This window comes from Ceratotherium simum, chromosome 3 (genome assembly GCF_057802395.1).
Source record: "Ceratotherium simum simum isolate JZ-2026a chromosome 3, ASM5780239v1, whole genome shotgun sequence".
Taxonomy (NCBI): domain Eukaryota; kingdom Metazoa; phylum Chordata; class Mammalia; order Perissodactyla; family Rhinocerotidae; genus Ceratotherium; species Ceratotherium simum.
The window spans coordinates 53,688,018-53,715,935 of NC_141902.1; the positions used below are offsets into that span (position 1 = coordinate 53,688,018).

Sequence of the window (27,918 nt, forward strand, 5' to 3'; positions counted from 1 at the left end):
ACAACGGCATACAAAACAGACAGGAGGCCCTGACCTCAAAGAGATGGCCATCTAGAATGGGAGAGAGACAGTAAGTAAGAAAAGAAACCATTATCTGATGACATCTCTTTACACATGCTGAGTGCTCTGAAGGCTATGAGGGAGCAGGCGTGTGGGGAACGACCTACACTTAGATTGGGAGCAGAAGGAAGCCTTCTTTGAGGAGATGACAATTAAGGCCTGAATTGAAGGATGAGAAAAAGCAGCCAGCCGTGTTGTGGGGAGGGGGCCGGCGGAGGTGCTGCAGGGGAGGGGCCGCCGCACACTCACAGACTCGGGGGCTTTGATGAACACTTTGCTCCTCCCGAGCTGGAACTGGTCGCTGTCCATGTTGACGGACTGCAGCAGGTGGAGGACACCCTGTTTCTCATCTCCTCTCCACGAGGGCCAGGTGGCCTTGGTCAGAATGGCATACCTGTGAGGACAATTCGGGAGAGAAGGATCAGACTAAGACCAGACCACCCCTCAAAGGCACCCGGTGCTGCTGGGGTCCTGGTGAGACATTCACCTCCGTTCACAGGCTTAGGGATGGACCGCAATGACTGCACAAATCCCCTGGTCTGGGAGGCCCATTCTGGAGCCGCCTCCTACTCCTTCTCTATCCCACCATTTCCATGTTAACGCCCTGGTGAAAATCTGCTTTTCCTTTCCACCACTGTCTAAAAATAGCATTGCTGGAGGTCACCAATGACACTCATTAAGCAAAATCAAAAGGTCTTTTCTCAATATTGATTTCCCCAGAGCACTTAACAATTAATGCCAAGAATTTTATAAAGCTTCCCATAAGCAGCTGTTATTATTACTACGTATCAACTTTCATTTTTGGAATTCTGTGCATCTCGAGTCACCAGGCCCTGGTGATCTCGTCCTTGGCTATTCTCGGCTCTTCTCCAATCTCGCCTCTCCTCTCCCTTTGGCTCACTGTGCTCCTGGGAGCGGGGCCTCTTCACACACACTGACCCTTTTCCCTCCTCAGAGCCTTTGCCCATGCCATTCCCTCTGCCAGGTGCTGTTCTCCAAACTCCTCCCAGGGCTGCTCCTACTCAGAGGGACTCCCCTTCAGGGACACTTCCAGAGACCTTTCTGGACTCCTCAGGCAAAAATCGCCCCCCTGCTATTTTCTCTCATAGAAAATAATACTTTTTTTCTTCAGAGCACGCACCATAATTTGTAATTACATTCACGTTTGTGCTTATTTCGTTAATTTATGCCTCCTCCATGAGGACAAGAGCTCCAGGAGTGAGAGCCACATCTGTGGGTTCATCCTGCACACCTTACACAACGCCTGGCACACAGAGGTAATAACTAACATTTACGGGGTGTTCCCTCTGCATCAGGGGCCGTTCTTGGTGCTTTAGACGTAGGATGTCATTTTATTCTTACAGCCACCCGATCAGGTTGGTGTTTCCATTTTGCAGAGTGGGAAACACAGGCAAATAGAGACTCGCCCAAGACTACTTAGCTGGTAAGTGTCAGAGCTGGGATTTGGGATTTGAACTCCCATCTGTCTCTTTAATCACAGCACTACATAAAAGCCATGGATTGGTTTATATGCAAATATTTCTCTTAAAGATTATACAGTCTACTACACTGGTCTATGTTAGAAACATTATAATTATGTAAGAGGCTGACATAACAGAGGAGAGGGAAGTACATTACAGGATGTCAAACACAGAAGGTACCAAAGACTTGAGGTGGAAGGAAGGAAGGAAGAAAAGAAAGGAAGGAAGGAAGGAAGGAGAAATCAGAGAAGGAGAGTGTGGGGGAGAAGTTGGAGGGCATGCCTATGAGCAGGCACATCTAGAACACAGGCAATAAATGGGCCCCAGGCCTCTGGAGAAGCCAGGGCCCTCTTCTGTTCCCAGAAGCTACTATGAGAGTCAGACTGATTTATGGCACCCAAGGGAACCTTGAGAAGAGTGGCCCTGCCTTCAGGACCCAGGGCTCCTTAAGATGACAGAACCATGTGTTATCCTACCCTTAGGGCCAGCTGCTTGGGACTAAGGTGATTCTGGGAACTCTCTCTGCTCCTCCCAAATATCCACATCTTGCCTGATTATGTCATAAATTTCCTGGAGAAGCGGATCCTCCTATTTCCTAATTAGAGATAAAAAGCTTAAAAATGAAAATGCCTAGTTGAGCCATATTAGCATGAATACAATGTCTTCCATGAATACACATTTCATGGTATAATGAAGTCGATGAAACAAATTAAGCCACATATAAGTGACTGATGGCAGAACCTTTCTAGATGCCATTGGGGGACCTGGTGAAAAAGTAGGAACATGCTTCTAAATGGGCAACCTAAACAGATGAGGGAGAAAAGTTCACGCAGGGTATGGGCGAGAAAGAAAATGTGACAGTTTCTAAGAGCACAGTTGTGCTTGGCTTGAGCTAATCAAAATTATAAACTAAAGTATCTTTATTGTGCATCTGCGAACAGGTAGCTCTTTGCAATTCACATTTTTCCCCTATTAAAACAATGCTGTAGTTCTCATTTGTTTTTCAATAGTGAGGAACTTGTTCGCAGAGACTCTCTCTCCCTTCTCTATAGTGAGGCTCTGGGTGAGACACATGGATGGCCTGGCATTTCCAGGGCCCGCTGACCATGGACCACTTGCAGTAGTCCCCTTTGCTTTCATGAAGCCTGATGCATCCTCCTCACTTCCTTTTGTATCGCACTAGAGAGACAAGGACATACTCCTAGTACAATACGCTCCCACTAAGCAAGTACACCCAGTTCACTCACTCGTCTTTCTCCAGGATACTCTGGTGGGAACAGGTTGCACAAGGCACTGGTGCACCGCCTAATTGGTGCCTGTGATAATTTCATCAGGCACTTTCAGTTTAAGAGTCAAATACACCAATATTTCATCTCAAGGCCTTTGCACTGGCTGTTTCCTCTGCCTGGAATTCTCTTTCCTGCCCTTAGACTGGGAGGCTCCTTGTTATCTCTCAGATGATCGGTCTCATGTGTCCTCCTCAGAGGAAATGCAGCTGACCCCAGTGACCTCTAGCTGCTGGCACCTGGAATTAAGCATACAAAGATCCTGGAGGCGAGGAGGATGCGCTCGACACCTCATGTCTTCCTGAGCTTCCTATTCTTTCTTCCCTCTGGCCCAGCACGTGGAAGGCCTTTCCTCACAAGCATCCCTTTCCCACCCCGCCATTCTGAGGGGCTGGGTCAAGGTCAATGGAACTATGTTTGTGAGGAATTCTAAATGCTGCTACAAGATAAATTTTGCAAATCTCTTATGTTTCTATCACATTTTTCCCCCTAAGAATCAGAATCCACATTTGGGCTTATTTCTCCCAACCACAGTAAGGAGCACACGCTGCCTAGCTCAAAAGGTGTTTTCTAAGAATTGGCAGATATTTTCCCAAGCTAAGACTCAAGGTGGCTGCCACTTCTAACAGCTTTTTATCATTTTCTAAAAGCCTGAAAGTTGTATCGGGCAGGTGGTGAATGAGGGGTCTTCCTTTTACTGCTTAGAGCAGTGCAGGATGTACGTCAAGAGCACATGGCCCACCGGTGAGGAAACGAAGGCATCTTTTGATTTTTAGTCTCCAATTCTCAGTCAAGAGGGATGGTTTTGATAAATATAAGGGATTTTTCAGAGAGGAAATAAACACACACAAAAAGCCCCTGTTTCCTATTTTCTAAGCTCTAGGTAGAGTCTGAAGCAGTGCTCTGTTTAGACCCGTGGGCTTCCTGCCCAGGGAGGGGTGTATAACACACACACATGTGGATAGTCGTGCTGGGTATTAATATATCCTTTCCCTTCAGGTTGTTGCTTCCTGTTTCTCACTTGGCAGCTCTTCTGTGGACACCTAGAAAGCAACTTTATAAACAAAGCCTTTTCTCTCAGCCATGGAGAGAATAAAGGTACGAGATGGTCAACTACTCACAGGGGATCACAAGATGAGACAGCTAGTGGCAGACTCGGGACCATTTCTGCATGACCAGGATCCTAGACTCATATACCTTATGGAAAACAGCATTGTCTCCAGAGAAATATTCCCTGCCCGTTGACATATATGGCTTTCTAGTCATTTTTTTTAAATTAATTAATTAATTAATTTAGTGTGTTTGTGTGTGTGTGAGGAAGATCAGCCCTGAGCTAACATCCGTGCCCATCTTCCTCCACTTTATATGGGACGCTGCCACAGCATGGCCCGACAAGCAGTGTCTCGGTGAGCGCCCAGGATCTGAACCCAGGCCGCCAGCAGCGGAGCGCACGCACTTAACGACTACGCCACGGGGCCGGCCCCAATTTCTAGTCGTTTTTGAGTGGGAGACTAAATATGTACTTTTTATTGAAAAATAAGTTTCCTTCCAAACTTTTACTTTTATTCTCCTCCCAGTATTCTCAAATCAAAAGTATGACAACATCAAAAGAGGCTGCTTTTTATCAGACAGGGCTGCCCATTTGTCTCTTCTGAAAGGAAAAGCCACCAGCAGGAGAGCTAAGAGAGGAAGCATCCATGGATAGAATCATTTCAGTGAAAGTCTCTCAAAACACAGGGCATGACAGATATTCACTAAACGTTCACTCTGTGTAAGGCACAGAAGAAAGTACCGTGCCTGGAGTGACGGAGCTAGCATGGCACTTGAGACAGTTCCAGATATTATAGCCAACGAGGAGGTCATGTCACAGCTCACTTAAGGATCTTCTGCAAACAAATAACGCAGCCTGCTCAGCGTACCTGAGACATTCCTGTGAGGAGAGTGAGGACTTCCTGCTCTCCCTAGTGCTGTGGAGTTCACAGCATTGCTCATGGAAGTTAGGTTTGTTTTTAAATTTATTTATTTATTTATTTATTCATTCATTCATTCATTCATTTATTTATTTAGTTCGTTAGTGTGTTTGTGTGTGTCTGAGAAAGATCAGCCCTGAGCTAACGTCCATGCCAATCCTCCGCTTTTTGCTGAGGAAGACCAGCCCTGAGCTAACATCTGTGCCCATCTTCCTCCACTTTATATGGGACGCCGCCACAGCATGGCCCGACAAGCGGTGCGTCAGTGCGCGCCCGGGATCCGAACCCGGGCCACCAGCAGCGGAGCGCACGCACCTAACTGCTACACCATGGGGTCGGCCCCTGTTTGTTTTTAAATAATATGGAAGGAAGGAGGTCTTTCAGAACTGGTTTCTCAAAAAAAAAATCAAGGTTAGGTTTTTCAAAATATCTGATCAGTTTCCAATAGTAATGCCAATTAGAATTTGTATGCATCAAATAAAGAGTTTTTAAGTACAGAAAAAGTACTAAAAAAGGACAAAATTATAAATGTTTTGGAATTGTTGAGGGCAGGCCTTTCTTTCTTTTTTTTTTTTTTTTATAATTTTATTTATTTATTTTTCCCCCCAAAGCCCCAGTAGATAGTTGTGTGTCATAGCTGCACATCCTTCCAGTTGCTGTATGTGGGTCGCGGCCTCAGCATGGCCGGAGAAGTGGTGTGTTGGTGCGCGCCCGGGATCCGAACCCGGGCCGCCAGCAGTGGAGCGCGCACACTTAACCGCTAAGCCACGGGGCCAGCCCCCTAGGGCAGGCCTTTCTGAATTAGGGAAAGATGGAGGAAATACTTTTCATTCTGTTTAATTTTTTTCTTCTTAATTAAAAAAGGGTATTTTCAAGGAAATTAAGTTTTGCAAAAACTTTAATGATTATCTAAGCCACAGTTCTCAACTGGCTTTGCCCCCCAGGGGACATTAGGCAACATCTGGCTACACTTTTGGTTGTCACAGCTTGGGGGGTGCAAATACTGGCTTCTAGTGTAGAGGCCAAGGAAGTTGCTAAACATCCTACAACGCACAGGACAGCCCCCACAACGAAGACTCATCCAGCCCCAAATGTCAATAGCTGAGGTTGAGAAATCTTGTTCTAAGCTAGTGTTACTGATTATTTAAAGAAGAGCAGGGTCTTTCATAATTAACATCTCAGTTGTTCATCAGCAAAAGATGCTGCTATAGTGATGTAAGAGCTCTACAAACTTATTTTCTCAGCTTCCTCAATACTTCTTTTCATTAGCCTCTGCTTACACTAAAGGTGCAGTGGCCCCTTTAATTCAGAAAGCCATGACGGTAAATTTTACGCCTAGTCTAATCCACCTCCAAAATTATCAGGAATCTTGAATGTGTGGGGACAGAGTCAATGAGGCTTAATTGTCTGGAATGATCCACCCTCTTGTTAGGCTCTCCTGACCGTCCACATCAATGACTTTCCACATATGATGACCCACATTGATGACCAGTAGGTCAGCGGTCCAAATCTCTTGGCACAAGAAACAACAACAGTCCCAAAGGAAAAACTGCTTTATCAGAAGTCCTGAATTTCAAAACCAGTAATTAAGCTCTTCTTCAGCCTGCTACCTCTTTCTTACATAAAATGTGGATTAAAAACAAAATTCTTACATCCTGCTCCTGTGTCATATGCCAGGAAGACATAATTATTTCCTGATTAAAATGCTAAATATGGCTTTTTTCTTTCTTTTTTGGTAAGGAAGATTAGCCCTGAGCTAATATCTGTCACCAATCCTCCTTTTTTTGCTTGAGGAAGATGGTCCCTGAGCTAACATCTGTGCCCACCTTCCTCTATTTTGCATGTGGGTCACTGCCACAGCATGGCTTCATAAGCATGATGTAAGTCTCTGCCTGAGATCTGAACCCAGAAACCCTGGCCGCTGAAGCAGAGCACACTGAACTTAACCACCATCCCACTGGGCCGGCCCCTCCTTCTTTCTTAAAGGAAATTAAACAGATGTAAGAAATACAGTGGAACTCCATTAATTTAGGATCATTAGAGAAGTCAGAATCATGTAATACTTTTTTTTAAAAATATTTATTTATTTATTTAGTGTGTGTGTGTGTGTGTGTGTGTGTGAGGAAGATCAGCCCTGAGCTAACATCTGCCAATCCTCCTCATTTTGCTGAGGAAGACTGGCCCTGGGCTAACATCCGTGCCCATCTTCCTCTACTTTATATGGGACGCTGCCACAGCATGGCCTGACAAGCAGTGCGTCGGTGCGCGCCCAGGATCCAAACCCGGGCTGCCAGCAGCAGAGCATGCGCACTTAACCACTATGCCACGGGGCCAGCCCCAGAATCGTGTAATATTTTAAGGACACTAAGTTTTATCCTTTTCAAAAACAACAAAATATAAGAACAATTTAAGTACAGGTCCTTTACAGTACAAAGATACTTTAATGGAAATATAAAAATCAGTTTAAATTTGTACATGGACTGTACAATTTTTTTTTTTTTTTTGATGAGAAAGATTAGCCCTGAGCTAATATCTGTCACCAATCCTCCTCTTTTTGCTGAGGAAGACTGGCCGTTGGCTAACATCCGTGCCCATCTTCCTCCACTTTATATGGGACGCCACCACAGCATGGCTTGACAAGCGGTGTGCCAGTGCATGCCTGGGATCTGAACCCCGGGCCGCTGCAGTGGAGCACGTGCATTTAATTGCTGTGCCACCAGGCCAACCCCAGGACTGTACAAAATTTTAAAGTTAAATACTTTATGCTTGTTTTCTTAAGTAGGTTAAATTTTCCTAAATTGTCTTCATACTATTAATTTGCGCAGTCAAGTTAAACCTCAGTCCTTCCTGTGTTACAATTATCAGGAATTTCTGAACTTAAGTGTTACACTAAACAGACCAAATACTTGTGGCTACTGATTTATTCTACAATAAATTATGGTAAAAAAGAATTCTGTTACAGCTTAATAATAAAAAGACAAATAACTCAATTAAAAAATGGGCAAAGGACTTGAACAGATATTTCTCTAATGGCCAATAAGCACATGAAAAGATGCTCAATGTTATTTCCCATGAGGGAAACGCAAATCAAAACCACCAGGAGATACCACTTCATACCCACTAGGATGGCTAGAATCAAAAAGTCAGATAATAACAAATGTTGGCAAGGATGCAGATAAATTAGAAGCTTCAAACACTGCTGGCGGGGATGTAAAATGGTATAGCCACTTTGGAAAACAATCTAGCAGTTCATCAAAAAGATTAAACACAGAGTTACCAAATGACCCAGCAATTCCATCTTTAGGTATGTACGCAAGAGAAGTGAAAACATATGTCCACACAAAAACGTGTATATGAATGTTGATAACAGCATTATTTGTTATTCATAACAGTCAAAAAGAGGAAACAGCTGATGTCTATCAACTGACGAATGAACAAGTAAAATATGGTATATTGGAGTACTGGTGCAATGGAATATTATTTGGCAAAGAGCAGGAATGAATGCATACGATACAACATGGATGACCCCTGAAAACATTATGCTAAGTCAAAGAAGCGAGACACAAATGACACATATTGTATGTTTCTATCTATATGCAATGCCCAGCATAGGCAAATCTATAGACACAGAAGTGTCTGCCTAGGGCAGGGGGAATTGGGGTTGACAACTAGGGAAGTGGGACTTCTTTTTGGAGTGATGAAAATGTTGTAAAATTAGTTGTGGTGATGGATGCACAACTCTGTGAATACATTAAAAGCCAATGAACTGTATACTTTAACTGGGTGAACTGCATGGCATGTGAACTATATCTCACTAAACCTGTTTAAAACAAACAAAAAATCCACAGTCACTAGTTCATTACCTCTGTAGGAATTTTTGGAAGATGCGCCGATAGGCGTAACCAGCTCTTCTCACTCGAATGTTTTCTTTCAGACCCAGGTATTCCACTTGGTGCTTTACCCTATAATGGAGAAAATGGAGCCAAGACATTACTGGATAATTCTTTCACCACCTCTCCTACCTCCCATCTTCCCAAACCCTCAATTCCAGGCTGCAGGGAAACACATTAAAAACACGACAATTTATAGCATTTAGAGTTTGAGCTGACCCTCAGGTTATATAACATTAATTAAAAAAATATTTTAATGTAAAATACAGCAATTATAGAAGAGACTTGACATGTATAATTTTGAAAAATAGTAGAACAAAAAGCTAAATACTACCTATCACCCAGACTATGAACAAAAATATCAGTTTTCTAAAAGACTAAAGGAAAGAACTTTTTTTTTTTGCTGAGGAAGATTCGCCCCGAGCTAACATCTGTAGCCAGTCTGCCTCTATTTTGTATGTGGGTTGCCTCCACAGCATGGCTGTTGAGTTGTGTGGATCCGCACCTGGGATCCAAACCTGCGAACCTGGGCTGCCGAAGCAGAGCACGTTGAACTTAACCACTATGCCACTGCAACCAGGCCGGCCCCCTAGAACTCTTAACTTTTGAATTAAGTGACACTAGAGCTGTTTTTGTTATCAACTTTAAGTTTAATAGCGATTCTAAACCTAATGAGCTTATACTTCTAGGCTTTTCAAATATAAGGTAACAAAAGGCATATAAAACCATTAATTTCAAACACCTAAGTTAACAATGTTCTAAAAATATATGTAAATTATAGTTTTAGTTGGCTTTTATAATAGTAAAAAACTAGCAGTGTATTTTGGAAAATGGATGCAGGGTAATACTAGAGTGATGCTTTCACACAGGGGACGTTCATAGCAGAGAAAATGCCCCATGCTCCGTGCCCCGCACCTTGGCGATTCTGGTTTAGTAGGCCTGGGACATCTGGGCCGGTGCACAGACACGCAAATTGTGAAAACCCATTCCTTGTTGAGAAGCACAGTGTCCTAGAAGCCGAGTGACAGATCTTGGGCATTAGCTTCTGATCCTCCACTCCGGGGAGATAAATGGGGCCTTTGCTGCGTATTACACAGACTGTTCGAATACAGACACTTGGAAACACGATATTTGAGGAAAATGAGAAATAAAAAGTAAACTCCTCTCTCTTTTGAAGATGGGATGTCAGAACTGTGCTGTGGCAGGGAGGCAGCTCCCCATTCAGTACAATTGGGGTCAACCGCACTAATGATGGATTCTAGAGAACGGCCTCTCAGGAATCTGCTGTGCTGAAAAGGCAATTAGCAGCACCCTCCTTCCAGCTTCACACAGGTTCCTGAGAGTTGTCTCCCCAGCAAGGCTCTCATGAAACCCATCATTTCCAATGAAGCCCCGCACTTGCTGATGCCCACTCTGTGCCACTATGCACCATACTATGCAAGGTGCTAGGGATACCAGAAAAGGCCAGTGCTATGGTTCCTGCTGAAGACCTCGCAGACAGCACGGCAGTCAAGGGCTAGGATCTGGAGCTGGGTTGCTAGCACACCCCTGGCTCTGCCACTAGGTAACCTCTCTGAGCCTCAGTTTCCACTTCTGTAAAATGGGGATGATGACGTTACTTCTTTCTTCCTACTTGGGTAAATTCCATATAAATCACTTAGCCAGCTACTGGCATGAGCAACATAAAGCTGTTATTGTTCTCATATATTCACAGCTACAATAAGTAAATCAGGACAAGGAGACGAGAAGGAAATGGATTTTTTGTAGTGAGAGGACTCTCAGAAGCAGTGACATGTGCTGGCCCTGGAAGGCTGAGTTGAATTCACCAGGTGTAGAGGAGGGAGAGGCAGGGGGCACAGTAGGAGACGGGAAATTCAGCTGAAAGAGGAGGTAGAAGCCCTGGGAAGGACGAGGTCAGACAGTGAGAGGTGTTTGAAAAGTCTCAAGTCCTACTGGTCTTACTTGAACCAGCATCCAGAATGTCAACCCCTTCAAGATAATTAACTTTTAAAAAAACCTTTGTATAAAGAACTAATATTCAACATCCACATCTGATTTTTGACACATAATCTGGTTAACTAAAGGGGTAGAAATCCGATTCAGGAAAATAATTACAGTCACGTGCCACAAAATGACACTTTAGTCAACGACGGACCACATACACAAGGGTGGTCCCATCAGATTAGTACCATGTAGCCTAGGTGTGTAGTAGGCTATGCCCTCAATTGTGTAAGTACACTCTATGACGTTCGCACAACGACAAAATCGCCTAACGATGCATTTCTCAGAACGTATCCCTGTCATGAAGTGACGCATGACTAATTTTCCTTTCTTCCATCCTCCAAATCCAAAACTCACCACTGGCCTTTTCTCAACTACGGAAAACACACGTGAAGCTGCCAGTTTTAGATATTTGCTCATTTGAAGTACTTTTCACTGATATTGGCTTCACCCCAAACTTTTGAGGCAGGGAATGCATCACCCATTAATTCAAGTAGAAAAGTTCCTTTCCCATGAATCACATAGGAAACACTATGCCTCATGTTACAACATTGTTACATTCATTATAACTTCCACCATCTTTTTCTATAAGAAAATTTCCTGACAATTTTTTCAGGACAGTCTAGCAACAAGACAATCAGTTTTGCAAATTCTGTCATGTTTAAAATTTCATGTACTCAAAGGATCCAAGTTGGTTTCTAAGTTTCTAAGGAAACTTAGAGCGCCGTCACCTCCTGAGCAGACACCAGCCAGAGTGGCAATGTTCCCTCTGTTGTGCCGTCTCCTCTCCTTGGGGGGAGTCCTCTCCACCACTGTCCTCGGCCATTAATGCAAGTAGGTCATGGCCTGAGAGCTCTGCTAGGGCAGCAATTCAGAATCCAGGGCAGACAACTTTGCCAGAGCCAAACAAAAACACATTTTCAACAGGAAAAGAAAAATAAACCACACCCTATAAACTTGTGGAATGAGTAACCCTGTCCACCAAGAACTTCAATTGACCGTGTAATCCTCGCCAACAAAGCACACTGCCCTTTCACAGACCTCGATGCTCCACACTCACGGAGGAAGTGAAACCATATGTCACATGATAAACCTGAACTGGGATTGGGGGGTGGGGGAGAATCCCAGGAAGCGATCCTACTGGAAATAAAAATCAACACTTGACCAATGAGTACCTTAGACTTCTTAAAACCAGTTTACACGAATGTATGTTATGAAGTTCCTTCCTGCAATTCAAATAAGGGACTTTTTTTTAAAAGGAAAACACCATGGGGAAATTCTAGGAGGATTTACTGAATAAATGTACCACTGTCTTAATTTCTCTATTTTATGATATTCCAATGAATCAGTTTAGATGTTATGAGAAGGTAACATCAGGGTTAGGGAACTTCCAACCAGCAGCTATTGAAAAATTTCTATGTTAGAGAAACTTATGGCAAAACAACCGACGTGGGGTAGGGGAGAGTGTGCTGGGGAGGTATTGCATTTGTAGGGCGAGCAAGATGTTTTCATTTAAGATTGCTGGGAAGGGCTGGGGAAGGGAAGCTGCTCGGAGTCTGAAGTAGGGAAATGGTGGGCTAAAGCACCCCTCAGCAACACCTCTGCTTCCAAGACTCCTAAGATTTATCTCTGAGGTTGCCTATGACACCACCCTTCTACATGTATGTGTATGCGTGCATGAGATGCGAATGTGATGTGCATGTGTGTGAACGTGTGAGGGGGTGAGTGTAGGAGTGACACACAGACAGGGAGAGGCAGGCTGACAGACATGGGGGAACAGATCTGGGAGAGCTCATTCTGTCAGACTGAAGGAGATCCCATTCTGGATTGACCCTCTTAGTTTAGAGAGGAGGAAACTGAGGACTGAGGAGATTAAGTGTCTCACGCAAACTAGTTAGTGACAGGCCAGGACCAGGATTCAATTCTTTCAAACCCCAGTCCAGCCCTTTGCTCTAGATCAGCTGTTCTGAGAATATGAGGCCCAAACTATCATCACTAGCATCACTGGGGAGCTTCTTAAAAATGCACATTCTGGGCCCCACCCCAGACCCACTAAATCAGAAACTCTGGGAGTGGGGCCAGCAATCTTGAGTTTTCATAAGCCCTCTGGGGTATATTCTGATGCATGCTCAAGTTTGAGAACTAGTGTAGGAAGGCAAAAAACAGACATTTTCTATCTTTAGGTGGGAAGAGGTGACAATACTGCTCCCCTCTTGGCCTCAAAGGAGAAACTGAGTGACACATTTCAGAAAAGCAGAGGGCAAATTAAGTATATCCAACGGAATGACCAAGGAGGGGAACAGTCAGATTCCAAGTCCAGTTCCTTCAGAGGAACTGCTGGAGGAACTGAGAGCGATGAGCTTGTGGAAGAGAAGATTCCAGGGAAACATGATGACTGCCTTGAGCTAGCAGAAGAGCTGTCAAATGGAAAAGTCATGAGAATAATTATTATGGCAAATTAGAGATGTAAGATCAGGGTAACACTGATTTCGAGAAGGACTGTAGAGCCTGCAAACAGCAAGAGTCACCCAAAGATGGACTGATGACCTAGGAGGAGTGAGCTCCTCATCACAGCCTGAATATTATTAATATTGTAAGAAGAATCTTAGATTAACTTAAATTGAAAAATTTCAGCAACTCAATAGAAAAGATGATTTAGGAACATGCATCTATTGATGAGATTATTCAGAATATTTTGGATTGACTAAATGGAAGGCTGTTACACCCCAGTAGCATCTTAAGGTGAGAAAACAGACTTGGGCTGCACCATGAAGTGTGAAAATACAAAGAAGGACTTGCAGATAGTGAGTGTTTGAGCTTGGGCATTTTCCTTACTGTTTCTCTTTTCCTTCCTTTATTTTATTTATTTATTTTTTTTGTGAGGAAGATCAGCCCTGAGCTAACATCCATGCCAATCCTCTTCTTTTTGCTGAGGAAGACCGGCTCTGAGCTAACATCTATTGCCAATCCTCCTCCTTTTTTTTTTTCCCCAAAGCCCCAGTAGATAGTTGCATGTCATAGTTGCACCATCCTTCTAGTTGTTGTATGTGGGACACAGCCTCAGCATGGCCGGAGAAGCGGTGCGTCGGTGTGCGCCCGGGATCCGAACCCGGGCTGCCAGTAGCAGAGCGCGTGTACTTAACCGCTAAGCCACAGGGCCGGTCCTCTTTTCCTTCCTTTAAAGGACCAAGTATCTTCCATCTGCCATGGGTTAGACAGGATCTTGCTGGTAGGATGGGAAATGGACATACAAACGTCTCTCAGAGTAGGTAATAAGCAGCAAGAATTTTAATCCTGGTCTCGCTGGAGTTTAACCTTCATTAAGTTACTTGATAACTAGAAGAGTCTATCCACCAAGAAAAAAGATAGTAATTCTGGTATGCTCGCACCCAGGGACTTGATTATCTGGTGACAATGGCAGGGCTCTTTTCTGTAGTCCAAGTCACCCACAAGGTCCCTCCCCAGCCCTGCTTCTCATGTTCTGTGCACAGTGGGATCAGGCCCCTTAGGAATGTGTGTCTGGATCCCTCAGCTGGATATAAAAACTATATTCCCTAGTCATCATCTTAACATTTTCCGACTCCACACCCCCATTCCATCCTGTGTAGGCCACATCCCTAAATGCCAGTTGTAGGAGGAATAGTGATGTAGGATTCCTCAGAAGTCAGGGTGGACAGGGCTCACTGCATGCTTACGTGCCACAGTGTCTCTGTTTGGCTTATTCCTTCCTGGGGAGAGTCACTCCGCTCATCAACAGTCCTCGGGGGGAATTACAGAACCTACAGCATGCCCTCAGTATCCTCACGAGCAACAGTGAATGACCGATTGCTTTTTAACCAGCTCTTCAGACCTTCACTTCAGCTCCGAGCTAAGCACTCTAGGCCACATCCTGTGGGTGCCAATGAGGAGCTGAGTGTACTAAGAATGTCTGCACAGAGCCTCAAACTAATTTTAAAACCATCCTGATTCTGCAGTATTAAGGTTTTTTTTTCCATTTGCCCCTAGACTAGCCAAGATCAACACTGTAAATTGCTAATTCTGAACTGAATGGCACTGCTAGCATTTTAGGAAAAGACAAGGAGGGAAAAAAAAATACATAGGCTTCATCCTGAGAAAGTTAAGACACAAGGACATGAAACACATCTGAAGACAATTTAAACTGCTTTTGCCTTTGGCATAGGATGGCCCATTTTGAGCAGAGGGAAAAATGGGCTGTGGCCCCCCTTAGCTGGCTTTGACCTCCCCATCTGCCGTCTCCACCATACCTGCTTTCCTCCCAGTCTCTGGGCTTCTTGGTTTCATTTGGTTTAATGCAGCGAATGTAGTGAGGTGTACATTTCATCAGGGTGCTCACAAGGTCATTGGCTTGTTTCTAGAAAAGAAGAATAACATCAGTTAGAAACATAGGACTTTCTCTATAGCAGACCAACTTTCAAAGGAGACCTGTGAAACTCCAGTGTGGAAATATATAGCTAGAAATTAATCTTCATGACAATTTATTCATTAGGTTTAAGTCAGGTCTACTATACTTTCTTAAAGCTCTACTGACTTTTATGATGATTTTAACACTCATAAATGGGTTTGAAATTAGATTTTTGAAAACAACTAGGACTTTTTTGTATAATTAATAAAACAAAAAACCAAAAAACCCAGGAAATCTTCATATACAATTAATTTTATGAGAAACAAGGAAGCATGCCAGTTATTAACAAATTAAGTTAATTTCATATTGATTTAGGGTCTTTGCAAATACATTGTTCTCATTAACTTTTGGGGGGGGCACAAATTATTTGCAAGCATAAGTTATCAAAATTCCCTATACCCTCTTTCCTGGCAATCCAACAATGAATAATATTCTTATTAAAATGATGGAAATTCAAACAGAGTGGGAGACACATAAAAATCTCAGAATTCGTAAACCTTTTATATGCCATTTCATTCACCTTCTTCCTCAGGTCCTCTTACAAACCTGCAGACTCTGAGCCCTTTCAGTGTGGCAGGTAACCTCCTCCTTCACAAAGCTAAAATATTCAATATAAAATTATCTCTCACTACCTGCGCATTGGATACCCAAAATGGAACTGGGTTCAAGCAGAAAAGGCCATAAATAAAGTTAAATAAAGTTGAAATTGCTTATGATGTATTTCAAATCATGAGTATCTCAAATGTTGTTTGAAGAAACAGGAGCAGAGCCCACATCAGCATTCCCACACCACACAGCTGAGCATCCTGTGGGTCCAAGGAGGGGGCACACAGGCAAACTCTCCTTCCAAGCAAATCAGCATGAAGAGAGAAAACCTCTAAAGGAAAATATAGAACAGGGATCTCCAAAGCCAGAAAACCATTACAGAGTCAGCAGAAGGGATCTGCCTGCAGTAGACAGCCCCTTCTCAATTAGGGCTTTTCTGTTTTCATGGGTTTGGGAAATCTGAAACCCTTGAGAAAAAGTCTCGGGTATATTCAAGGCAAGATGTTCACTGGTGAATTAAGTTCTCTGTTCAGATGTGTAGAATATAGCATTCTTTGCAATGCTTGGAATCGAGGACAGAGCTGCAGAGGCTGTAGGGCCAAAGCAAATCCTATAAGGAAAAAGGAAATCAACTCATCTTTTTTGTTGATGGAGATTGTACTTGAGAACAAATCTGATGATCTTTGCCACACACAAGGTGAAGCTGGAAAGGGACTGCTTATAATGAAGCTTTTTTAAAGTCCCCAAACTCTTAATTTTTATTTTAATTTTTTATTTAATTAAAACTTTTAATTTCCAAGTATAACCTGGCAGACTTTTAGCCCTAAGCGTTGAACACCATACCTTCTTTTCACCTTAGCATAAGAAAACACAGGGGCAAGTGTGACTTAACTTTCTGTGCCACTTGACATAGTTCTGTCTAGCTCAAAATAGTACTGGGTAACATTTACTGAACATGCATCACGAGCGAGACACATGGATTTTCTCACTTATGCCTCACAATTCTAAGAGGTAACTACTGTTATCATTTTTCCCGTTTTTTAGAGGAGAAAACGGGGCCTTAAAGAAATAAAGTATTGCTCAAGATGACACAATTAGTAAGCAACAGAGATGAGGCTTGAACTCAAGTCCATGAGCTGCCAAGTCTGTTTCTTAATCACAATGCTATCCTGCCTTCCTAAGGAAGAGCTGGGATAAGTTAGTGTGAGATCAAGGGAATTAACTGGGCGAGTTAGGATTAGACAGAAGCTTTTAGGTTGTGAGACAATTAATTTCAGCAAATAGGAATGCATCTTAATATCAAAATTATCCTGAATTTAGCTATGGGTCAACTTTAGATGTCCCAGAGGTGGTTTTACCATGGATGTACCGTGACTCCAGACAAGAAGAATCCATGAGTTAAGACAGAAAGCGACCAAAGGCACTTGCCCAACAGAAGCGAAGTCAAAATATGCAGACAGAATAGTGAGAAAAGGCTTAGGGCGAAAGCTCCTTCTTCTACCCTCAACACAGATTATTAGCAAGCCTGAGTTGGGGTCCTGGCTCTGCTATTTGCAATCTACATGACAAATTACTAAATTTCTCTGGGCCTCAGTTACCCCATCTGTGAACTAAGTAGGTTGAACTAGAAGACCTCTAGTATCTTAATCTAAAGGTTGGAATAGATGTTAAACATCAACCAGTCCAATGACCACATGGTGCCTGCATCTCCCATCATATCCACTCCTTCAGAAGTCCAGGCTCTTAGATAAAGCTGCCGTCCAGTCCCCTCTGCCAGCTCTGAGCCCGATTCCATTTCCCTATAGCATCAATCTTTGGCTTTAATTTCAAAACTGGTCTCTTCCTTCCTGCCACAACAATGTAGAATTTTGTGAAGCCTCAACATCAAGCGTTATTAAATATAGAAACAATACTCTTATTTATAAACAAGATAATGCGAGTTCTCACCAAACAAGTATTCTGTTGATTAAATCCTCTAGATCGGTTTTAAATTTTAAAGAATTAGAATACAACAAAATACCCAACACTAAAACTACATTGAACATACATTTAATTTTTCTTCCAAGGAACTTAGGATCCCTTTAAATGCTTACACCTCACAAATATTGTTAAGATGACATGTCATATCTGCAAAACACCGTGGATATGGAAGGTATAAGAGACTGGGCCATGGCTATGCATCTCTAAGAGATGTCTTAGAGGGGATCTACAAAACAGGGAGAATTTCACTCCTATTTGGAGGCAGAGCATCAGACAGACATAGGTCACACAGTCCACCAAGGAGGGTACCATTGGAGTGTGAGAATATGCACAGTATCTTCCCCCCTAGATAAGCTGGCTGACTTCAGGTTGACCTCCCCATAGCAAGGATGGCAATCCTTGCAATCCTGAACATTCTGAGTATACCCAGATGGTAGGTATTTTGAGAATTCAACTAGACAAGAATATAAAGGAAAGAAAGGGCTCGAGTCTTCCAAGGAGAAGAAAAATGCCCCTCCCCCACCCTCCTTTTTATAGGGAATAAGCTCCACTGAGAATCCAGACCACTTGAAAGTGAGTCACTGCAACCTTGATGATCTGGGCCCCTTGGATCTGAACGTGACAGTCTTGTGACTAGATTTTCCAGCCCAGAGCTAATCCTTATCCAGGAGCTTGAAGTGAAGGCATGAGTCAGAAGCTTCACAGACATTAATATATGGGGCCTCGTGAGAACTGCATCTGCTCCCTGCCTTCAACTCTGCTCCAGTGAACTCAATCCAGAGATGTCCCAGGACTACTAAATTTCGCTAGTTCTTTGAGCATGATCGTCCTCAATCCCAGAGGACTCTACCCTCCAGCTCCAAATCCTGCTTACAACGGACTTCCTCCACAAAACCCAAAGGCTCCTCTAGACTGGAATCTTCTCGCTGCTGTGAGGTTTCAATGATCATTTCCTTTATTCCAGCCAGTGTTCTTGCCCTCAGGGGCTGGGGAGGCAGGCTTCCATATGTGACACACTCAGAGAAGAAAGAGCCAGCAGACAGAATGGACAGTAACAACTGTGTGTCCATGAAGCTGGGGTTACCCAAGAGAGAACTATGAGGACATGTAGGATTCGGACACACAGAGCCAGTGAGGGGGAATGGAAAATCTAGGCGGGGAGCCAGCACATGCACATACAAGTATCCACTACGAGTCAAGCAGAGAGAAATAAGCATGGCGTACAGGAAGGGGACTGACGGAGCAGAATATAATAGGAGATCATACACGTTCTGTGTTCATTATGTTTCAGGCAGTGTGTTAAATGCCTTAGATGGATGATTGAATTTAATCATCACAGCGCCCCCTTGAGATAGATCCTAAGATCTCTGTCTTACAGACAAAGCAAAAGAGGCACTGAGATTTTAGATAACTTGCTGGCAATCACATAGCTGGTAAGAGCCAGAGCTGGGATTTGAACACAAGCCATCGAAACCCAGAGCCCTGTTAATCACTTGATGATTCCATTGATTATAAAACTGGGGTAGTATTTAACTGGTATGATTCCTTTAAAAAATGTTTTTAACTAGTATGATTTTTAAAAAATAGTTTAGTGACTATTTCTCAAAGAGTTACACAATTAAGTGTGTTTGATACAACCTCTCAATTCAGAGCGCAAATAGGGACAATGAATTTTGTCACGCAATGGCTCAGATAACATAGGGCACTACCCATGAGGGGCTCCCAAGAAACACTGTAAGAATTCCTTCTGACTCTGAGACACTACAGGGCCAGATGTGCCTATAATTTGCAGAAAGGAGAGGCCTGCAAGATCCAGTGAGGACAGTGCATAAATTGCTCCGATAAGACCCAGTAGAATTTCAGGTACATAAAGTTCCATAATTGGCCAGTTTTGGGGTCTGGCCTGGAAAATGGTCATCAAAATCCAAAATGTGGCTCTCAACCATAAAAGTTCTCTGATAGTTTAATGTGAATTCTTCCAGATTCAGTTTAAAGTCATTTCCTCTTAGAAAGTAGCTGATTATCATCTGCTGACTATTAAGCTGTGAGGTACTTACTATCCATTTGGGGTTTCAGTACAGCCAAGTCAAATTCAGCCTGCATCTTGTAACCCTTTTGCAAGCAACAACATTACTTCTGGGCACCTTCTGTAACCAATGCGTTACATCTCACTGACCTCATCCTGGCCCAGGGGTATACTGCCTGACTCCTAGAAAACCCTGCCTCCTATAGGAATCTATAAACTTCCCAAAGTAGAACAAACCTTTATTTTGCTTCCGGCAGTAGTTGGGCGCCCTTTCTTGTCAGCTTGCAAATTTTCCGGAAATAAAGACTTTATAAAAGGTCTGGAAACAGAGAAAGAGAGTGGATTAGCAATCAGTAAGTCTGTTGGAGCATGAAGCCTGCTTCCGTAGAGAACGGAGACGAGGGCCGTCCAGAAGCACACAACCTTGGCTACAGAAAGGCCATCTGACTCAAAGCACAAGCCATCAAGATGTATCCCAAGGAAATAAGCAACAGACAACAGAAACACAGAGAAAGGATTCTAAGATACAAGTATCTCAGAGTCTAAGCTTGAAAAGTAAATTTTAAAATTCTGTCTTTAGAATTTCCCCTCACTGGAATTGAGGTACACCTCAACAACAGGACATCACAGAGGGGGGTCAGTATGGCTTTGCTGGGTTAAGTAAGATAGACCAGAGCTCAGGGACTTGTATCAATTATTTTGCTCTAAAGCAGTGTTTCTCAACCTTGGCACTATTGACATTTGGGATTTAAGGTTGGGTAATTCTTTGTTGGGGGAGGGTCGGGTGTCTTACGCATTGTAGAATATTTCCCACCATCAGTGGCCTATGCCCACTAGATGCCACTAGCACTGTCCCCCCTCCCTGACCACTGCAAAAACCCTGACAAACTGGGCTTTTCAGTGTGAGTAATTTTAAGTGGAGCAGTAGTAACTCAAGAATGCTTTGCCTGCTGAATATGTTTTCCTTAGTAGTTCTAATTGAGCTGCATTTGTTCACAAGCCTGCCTTGCCAGGGCACAGGGCAGGGACAACGTCTTAGTCACCTTAGTGCCTCTGGTGTCTGGAACATAGCCTTGTACACAGTAGGTGCTCAATAAATATTTGCTGACTGACTGACTAAAGTGATCCATGTAAATTAGCAATCTGACACTCAAATTTAATTCCTCCTAAATGGCTTTTCGGGCATCTCGAATTCTCTAGGAAGTCTCCCCAGCAATCTACTTTTAACTTGACCACGCACAATTGTAGATTTCTGCAGCAAATGTGTTTAACAAACAATAGACTATGTCTATAGGACAGGAGTTTATGTGGAAGCAGCAATAGCTATCAAACTTGGCAATAATTTTAATAATCAAAAAAAAAAGTCTCTGAAAGCATGTCTGTACCTGACTGTCATAAAACCCACAAGCTAGGACTTGTGGCTTACCTGGCCTTTTAAGAGAAGAACAAATAGATGTTATGTGTTTTGAATGAAAAGAAATCCAGAGTCTCAAAAGTGGGGGGAATGAGTGCAAAGAAAAGCAGGTGTGGGGAGAAGAGGGCCGGGGAAGGAGGGGGAAGAGGGCTGGCAGGGGAGGGGGAAGAGAGTTAAATGGAGCAGAACAGCTTCTGACCACAGCCTGAAAAGGAAACTCAGTTTTGCTTTCCTAGCAGTTAGCCCTTTCTTAGAAAATGATCAGGCTCGCAGCTGTTGATTAGAGAAGTTAACCTTGATATTATGACAGTTTAAGTAACAGAGACTAAAAGGGCAGCTACTACTTGGAGGCAGCTCTAAAAATTATAAAATCTGGAAGACTGTGCAATATTGTACTTGCCTGGCATGTAGAGGCCTGATCATGTAAATTACGTCTCATATCCATTACCCAGGATCTTGGGAACGTTTGCAAGGAAGAGGGATGGAAAGGACATAGCAGAGCTGGTCCTGAGCTCCAGCAGCTTGCAAGGGGGAAGCCCCTACTGCTTCTACCCTGATAATCAGACAGGGTCTTGATAATCAAAATGGATCTCTGAGGCAATCCTTGAGTTGACCCTCCCAGAGTTCTTGAGCCATTTCCCAAGTGCTTCGACTCAGGTTAACTTGGGTCTTGCTAAGCCATTAGCCATTTTTAAAAATTGAATGGCTATGGGAAATTCTTGGGATGATGTTCCAAGGACAAAGTATCACAGCACCAGACTGTTGCACTCTTAGATGGTCAGAAACAGCCATTCCAACCCAACCCCAGAAGGGTCACCGCTCCCTGATAATGGTGCTGAAAATGATGAAGCCAGGGGCCCTGAAGGGCATGCAGATAGCACTTGGAATTTGGGGACAGGAAGTATTAGAGGTACATGGGAGAGACTAAGATTGGGAAAAGAAAAGCTGTTTTGAGAAACCAAATTGTCCAATGATAACCCAGACCCAACAGCTCACAGGAACAAAATGCTCACCACTCAAATGCCAGAAGTTTGTTTTAATATTGAAAATTCGATCAAGCCAATATCCAATGTCATATAAGGCAAAACACACTTACAGCTCACTGCTCTGCATAAGCTCGATCAGATCCATAAAAAGCACATCACGGTTCCTTTCACAAAAGCCATCCATGTCATAAGATACCTGGCCAAGAATGGAAAGAAATCTAATTTTATCCTTTAAGTATTTCATTGAACAAAAAAATCCAGGTTGGCATGGCCATCCTCACCAGAATGTGTATATTTCCAGATGTAGCATTTGGCACTTCATCAAGAACTGGCACATTAAGGCTGTGCATGTTTTACTTAACTTGTTAGCTGATTTAGTTGGTGATGGCCTGTGGATACTGGTGAATGGTATCTAGCTGCCTACACAGCCCAGGCGACCTATGACTAGGACTCCAGCTCTCATGAACACATACCTCTTCTTCAGTGGATCCATAGGGGTGTCTAAGTAATATACTTAATTCTTTCCCTAATTTTTAGCTAAGATGGAATAAAATAAAACTCCTTATGCTCCATGGTCCATTGCAATGGACTATGTCATCTGAGACTTTGCAATTTCTCCTACAAATGGTGTCAGAGTTGGATCAATCTGGCCAATAACTCATGCTCAGAGACCCTTGTTAACAAGAGATTAGTTGAAATGAAAGATGAGACCAGCGTATTTCCACAGGGTTAGGAAGTCCTCAAATATCATGACCAGCACCCACACAAAGCCTGGTACCTCATAGGCACCAATACTCATGCATTTTATGAGAACAAATACCAAAAATGAGCCCTCAGACCTTACTTATACTCTCAGTTGGCAGGTAAGGAATGCAGGCTTGTGATTGCAGCAAGAGGCAAGACGAAAATCTGTTCCTTCAGCAGTTAATATGCTTATTCATGCTTATATTATATTCATGATTCATGTTTATATATTAAGGGAGATTGATGCTTAAAAAAATATGCAGGGGCCAGGCCAGCAGCATAGTGGTTAAGTTTGCATGTTCTGCTTTGGCAGCCCAGGGCTCATAGGTTTGGATCCCAGGCGTGGACCTACACACTGCTCATCAAGCCATGCTGTGGCAGCATTCCATATATAACGTAGAGGAAGACTGCCACAGATGTTAGCTCAGGGACAATCTTCCTCAAGCAAAAAGAGGAAGATTGAGAACAGATGTTAGCTCAGGGCCAATCTTCCTCACCACCACCACCAACAAAATGAGGGGTAGTGAATATCACCTTTTGTTTTGCCTCTCCAAATACTTCATAGGTCCCATGTTGTTGAATAAATGTTTAGTGAATAAAATACAGTGAGGGAGATGAAACTATACGGATATTGTTATCAGCTGCCTCATGAGAAAACAGATTACAGACCGGAAGTCTTAAAACAGGTAGACATTAAAGGATAACTTCCCCTTTCCTGTTGAACCCCTGCTCTCCGGCCATACCTTCCCAGCATAATGGTGAATAATGAAGCCTTGGTTCCAGCTGTTGAAGTGCTCATGATTCCCGATCTGCATTTGAAGTTTCTGGAGCAGCGTCTGATCCGCCCCCTCACCCACCGCGTGCATCGTGGCACACACGTCATCCAGGATGCTCATGATTCCAGGAGGGTTCTGATGGTACCAAGAAGGGAAAGCCCCAATTCAGTGACTGTTCTAAAACACACACTGCTTATCGGGTCTTTTCTTAAGCAAGGAAACAGCTCCCTAGACTTGATACCATCTTGAAAGTCAGTCTCTCCCTTTGAGCAAGAATGCAATTAATAATCCCAAATGGGAGTTACCACTTAGATCTAACGATGGAGGAAAGTTCATTTTCTAAAAGAAAAAACTAACTCCCTGAAGTTCTATTCAAAGTCATACACAGATCATTATCTGCTCACTCCTATTCATATTTCTGATTTTAAAAACCCAAAAGAAAAATAAAAACATTTTTCTTTGCCTCTAATTCATTTCTTAACGTTCGCTTTCAGCCTGTCACCCCCATAGGCATGGTTTACACAGTTACACAGTGTACACATTCTATGAGTATTACTTTTTTTTGCACAGCACTATTTTATAAACTATCCTCATGTTTTCCATAGTCTTCATACTCATTATTTTAATGGCTACATTTCCCTGATCTGATATGCTGTAGTTTACTTATTAGACTGAATTGTCTATAGATGTTTTTACTGTGTCCAGTTTGGGGATTTTATAAAAAAACAAAACAGTACTGTAGACCTCTCTGCCTTCATCTTTTTTTTTTTCTTTTAAGTAAGTTCTAGGGCTATAGTCCTAGAAGTTGTATAAATAGTCTAGAAGGCAGAGCCAATTTTATGTCTCTCTATATGCTACGCTATCAACCATAAGTGATAGCTGTCTTCTCTTAGAATTCAATAACAACTTCCACTTGTAAATTGACATTTTAGTCATATACACATGTTCATATTTACTGCAAGAATAAAACCCTACTGCCCTATTCACACATACACATACACACAAAATTAAAGTAGTTGCTAAAATTCTCTGCAAATCAGAGTAGCCATGTCACCTATTCCAAAACAATGACAAAGAGAACAAAAACTCCCTTAATGTAAACTGTGAGCAGTGAAGTGACACCAGAGCAATACTTACAACTTTGTTCTCTATGAGGTCACACACGATTTTGTTATTAAAGTACTCGATGGGTGTCCATCTGATTCCCTCTTGAACATATTCTTCCTGCAGAACCGAAAGCAGGAATTCACATAATTACCCAGTGAAAACTAGTGGGAGCTCTACACAGATGGATACCAAAGGCACAAAAATCACCATGAAAGGAAAACTTGAATGTCCTTCAACAAAAACTTGGAACTTTAATTTTTTCTTTCTAAGAGGGATAGGAAAGGAACATTTCATTGCTGGGTAATTTTTATGTGTAATTTGAACCACAGGAAATTGCTACCACATAATCGTTTTTGATATTCAAAAATGGCAATTTAATATGCTTTAACCTATATGCCCATTACAAAGTAATCTCTTTGAATTTAACATAGGACATCAGTACAGATTGGCGTCTAGGCACTTAAGGGGACGGCCCTTTATTTGGGCCAATTGCTTATTTAACTTGGAGAACAGCACCATACTCTCCTGGTTCTCCTCCTTCCTCACCAGCTTCCTTTGCGGGCTCTTTCTTCTTTCCAGATCATTATATAATGGAGAGCCTTAGGGCTCAATATTCCAGCCTTCTTGTTTTTTCAACCCTCCATGTCTAGGGGACTTCAATCAATCTCATGGCTTTAAATAACACCTATTGGCTCACGACACTTGAATTTATTTCTCTAGTCTACACCTCCCCACTGAGTTCCAGACTCATATTTCATATACTGGAATCTCCACTCGGATGTATAATAGGCCCCTCAAACGTAACATGTTCAGTGGAGTTCTGATTCTACATTCCCCCACCATCTCCAACCAACTGCTCTCTAATCTTACTCTTGAGTAAACAGTCTCACTATTGGCCCTGTTATTCAAGCTACAAAGGTAGGAATAACCCTTGACTCCTCTTTCCTTCTTAGCTTATTGCTAATTATTTTGAGCAAGTCATGTTGACTCACTCTCTAAAATATACACTGACTCTGACCACCTAACACCATGACACCATCATTGTCTATGCCCCCATTTCTTCCCCAGTCTCCTGCAGAAGTCTCCTAATTGGTTTTTAAATTTCCACTCTTGTTTGCCTTCTCCTGCCTTACCCCATGCTCTAAGTCTATAGAGCCAGAGAGTCCTTTTCAAAAACAAAACACAAATCAGATCATGTATCTCTCTCTGCTCACAATTCTCCAGTGGTTTCCCATCATACTCACCACAAAATCCTGTCTTTGTCATGCCCTGCCAAGTTCCTATATGATCCAGCTGCTCCCATCTAAGTCCCTACCACGCTTTCCCTTGTTGTTTTGCTCTAGCTCCTCTGAGGTGGCAGAAGCCTAGAATCCCAGGACAGAGGTTTATGTGAAAAACATTGGTCACCGGTGTTTCCTAAGCAGAGGCATGAACATTTCCATGACTAAATGTCCCCAAAACAGCCTTTGATAACGTGTAGTGGGTAGAATAGTGTCCCCCAAAATTTCATGTCCACCTAGAAACTCAAAATGTGAGGTTTGGAAACAGGATCTTTGTAGACATAATTAGATAAGTATCTCACAAACGAAATCATCCTGGATTTAGAGGGATCCCTAAATCCAATGACTAGTGTCAAAGGAGAGGGAGATTTGGACACAGAGAGAAAAAGGCCATGTAAAGACAGAGGCAGAGACTGGAGTGAGGCTGCCATAAGACAAGGAATGCCAGGAGCCACCAGAAGCTGCAAAAGGTAAGGAAGGATTCTCCCCTAGAGGCTTTGGAAGGAGTGTGGCCCTAGCAACACTTGGATTTCAGATTCTGGCCTCCTGAACTGTAAGAGAAGAAATTTCTGATGTTTTAAGCCATCCAGTTTGTGGTACTTTGTTACAACAACAATAGAAATCGAAAAACAGTAGATACTGGAATAGAAGGGAACCTATGCTGGACATTCAGAAGGTAGTGTGAGCAAGACATGTTACTTTAAGTGAGAATTAAAATACCAGCTTTGTTAAAGAACATTTATTTTCAGGGAAGATTGGGAGTAGAGCAAATCTGAGAAAACCAAGTTTTTCCTTAGGAACACAGTATATGCCATACACAATTGGGGTTGGAACTAGGCTTCCATTTTCTACTTGGTTCAATGAGTCAGACAGTAGCAAAAGCAGTCAGTCACAAGTCCAACTTCACAGCATCATTTACTTAAAGGAGAAAGAAAATGTAGCAGATGGTGTTTATATTTCACAAACTAAAATGTCACAATGGCATGTGGTTTTTCTGCCTGACTCTATTACGTACCTTTCCTAATACAAAACTAAAACCTGAATCTATTACCAAAAGAGAGAAATCTAGACCCTTTTAAACAAAATAAATTAGAAATAGAACACGGTGAAGGAAGAGGGACTACTTACCTGTTCTGCCTTTAATGTCAATTCAATAAATATCTGCTGTAATTTTTCATTAACAAAATTGATACAAAATTGTTCAAAGCCATTTTTCTGAAAATAAAGAAAGAAAGAAAGAAAGTTACCTGTTTGTAATTGTTTCTGAAAATTCACTATAAAGTCATTTCTTGAGTGATTTAGTGAAAACGCTTAACAGAAATGCTGGAGGCATCAATAGAAAGTGGCATAGTTTACACTCAGGAGAAACGAATTTGGTAAAGGTACATGAAGAACTCACAAAGGCAAAAATGAGCCATAGTGGGGATTTTTCATTGCCTAGAATTATTTCTTTCAAGCCAGATGACATGAATCACCCTCCCCGGACCCCAATTATTCAAACTTGTCTTACCTGGAATATTTCAAAGCCATAGATGTCTAGGACGCCAATGTTGTATTCTTCATGGTCCTTCTCCATCGCTTTGTTGATGGACTAGGAGAAAGTAAACAGCACGGTAATTAACTCCTTTTCATGCATATTAAAAATAGACATGCATGGAGAAAAGGGAAGCAAGACTATACACAGCACATACTACTGCCTGCTGGACACAGAGGACGACAAGAAGACAGGTGAACTGCAGCTTCAAAAAAGTCTCAGCGCAACGTCAAGTTCTCTGGGAAACCACCAGGATCTAAAAAAAATGTTTGCTTAATGAGGAAAACCATTTCTGGCAGAGCTAGTTTTTCTCAGAAGTCTTGAGAATTAGAAGAAGAAAATGTCCTCTTGGATGATCGAAGTAAAACCTATTTCACATAAAGAACCAATATTACAAGATCTGTAAATGTTATT

General features: G+C 42.5%; 1 protein-coding gene across 1 annotated transcript in view; it reads right to left on the bottom strand.

The window, feature by feature from the left end:
- Positions 1-27,918, bottom strand: part of MYO1E (myosin IE) — a 196,861-nt gene that overhangs the window by 37,962 nt on the left and 130,981 nt on the right. The window contains exons 11-19 of the mRNA XM_004421637.3: positions 27,481-27,561; positions 27,099-27,185; positions 24,721-24,807; positions 23,551-23,718; positions 22,174-22,259; positions 19,901-19,982; positions 14,954-15,060; positions 8,661-8,759; positions 310-454 (exon numbers count right to left, since the gene is read on the bottom strand). Of these exons, the coding sequence (XP_004421694.1) occupies positions 310-454; positions 8,661-8,759; positions 14,954-15,060; positions 19,901-19,982; positions 22,174-22,259; positions 23,551-23,718; positions 24,721-24,807; positions 27,099-27,185; positions 27,481-27,561 (942 nt within the window). The remainder of the gene's footprint in view (positions 1-309; positions 455-8,660; positions 8,760-14,953; positions 15,061-19,900; positions 19,983-22,173; positions 22,260-23,550; positions 23,719-24,720; positions 24,808-27,098; positions 27,186-27,480; positions 27,562-27,918) is intronic.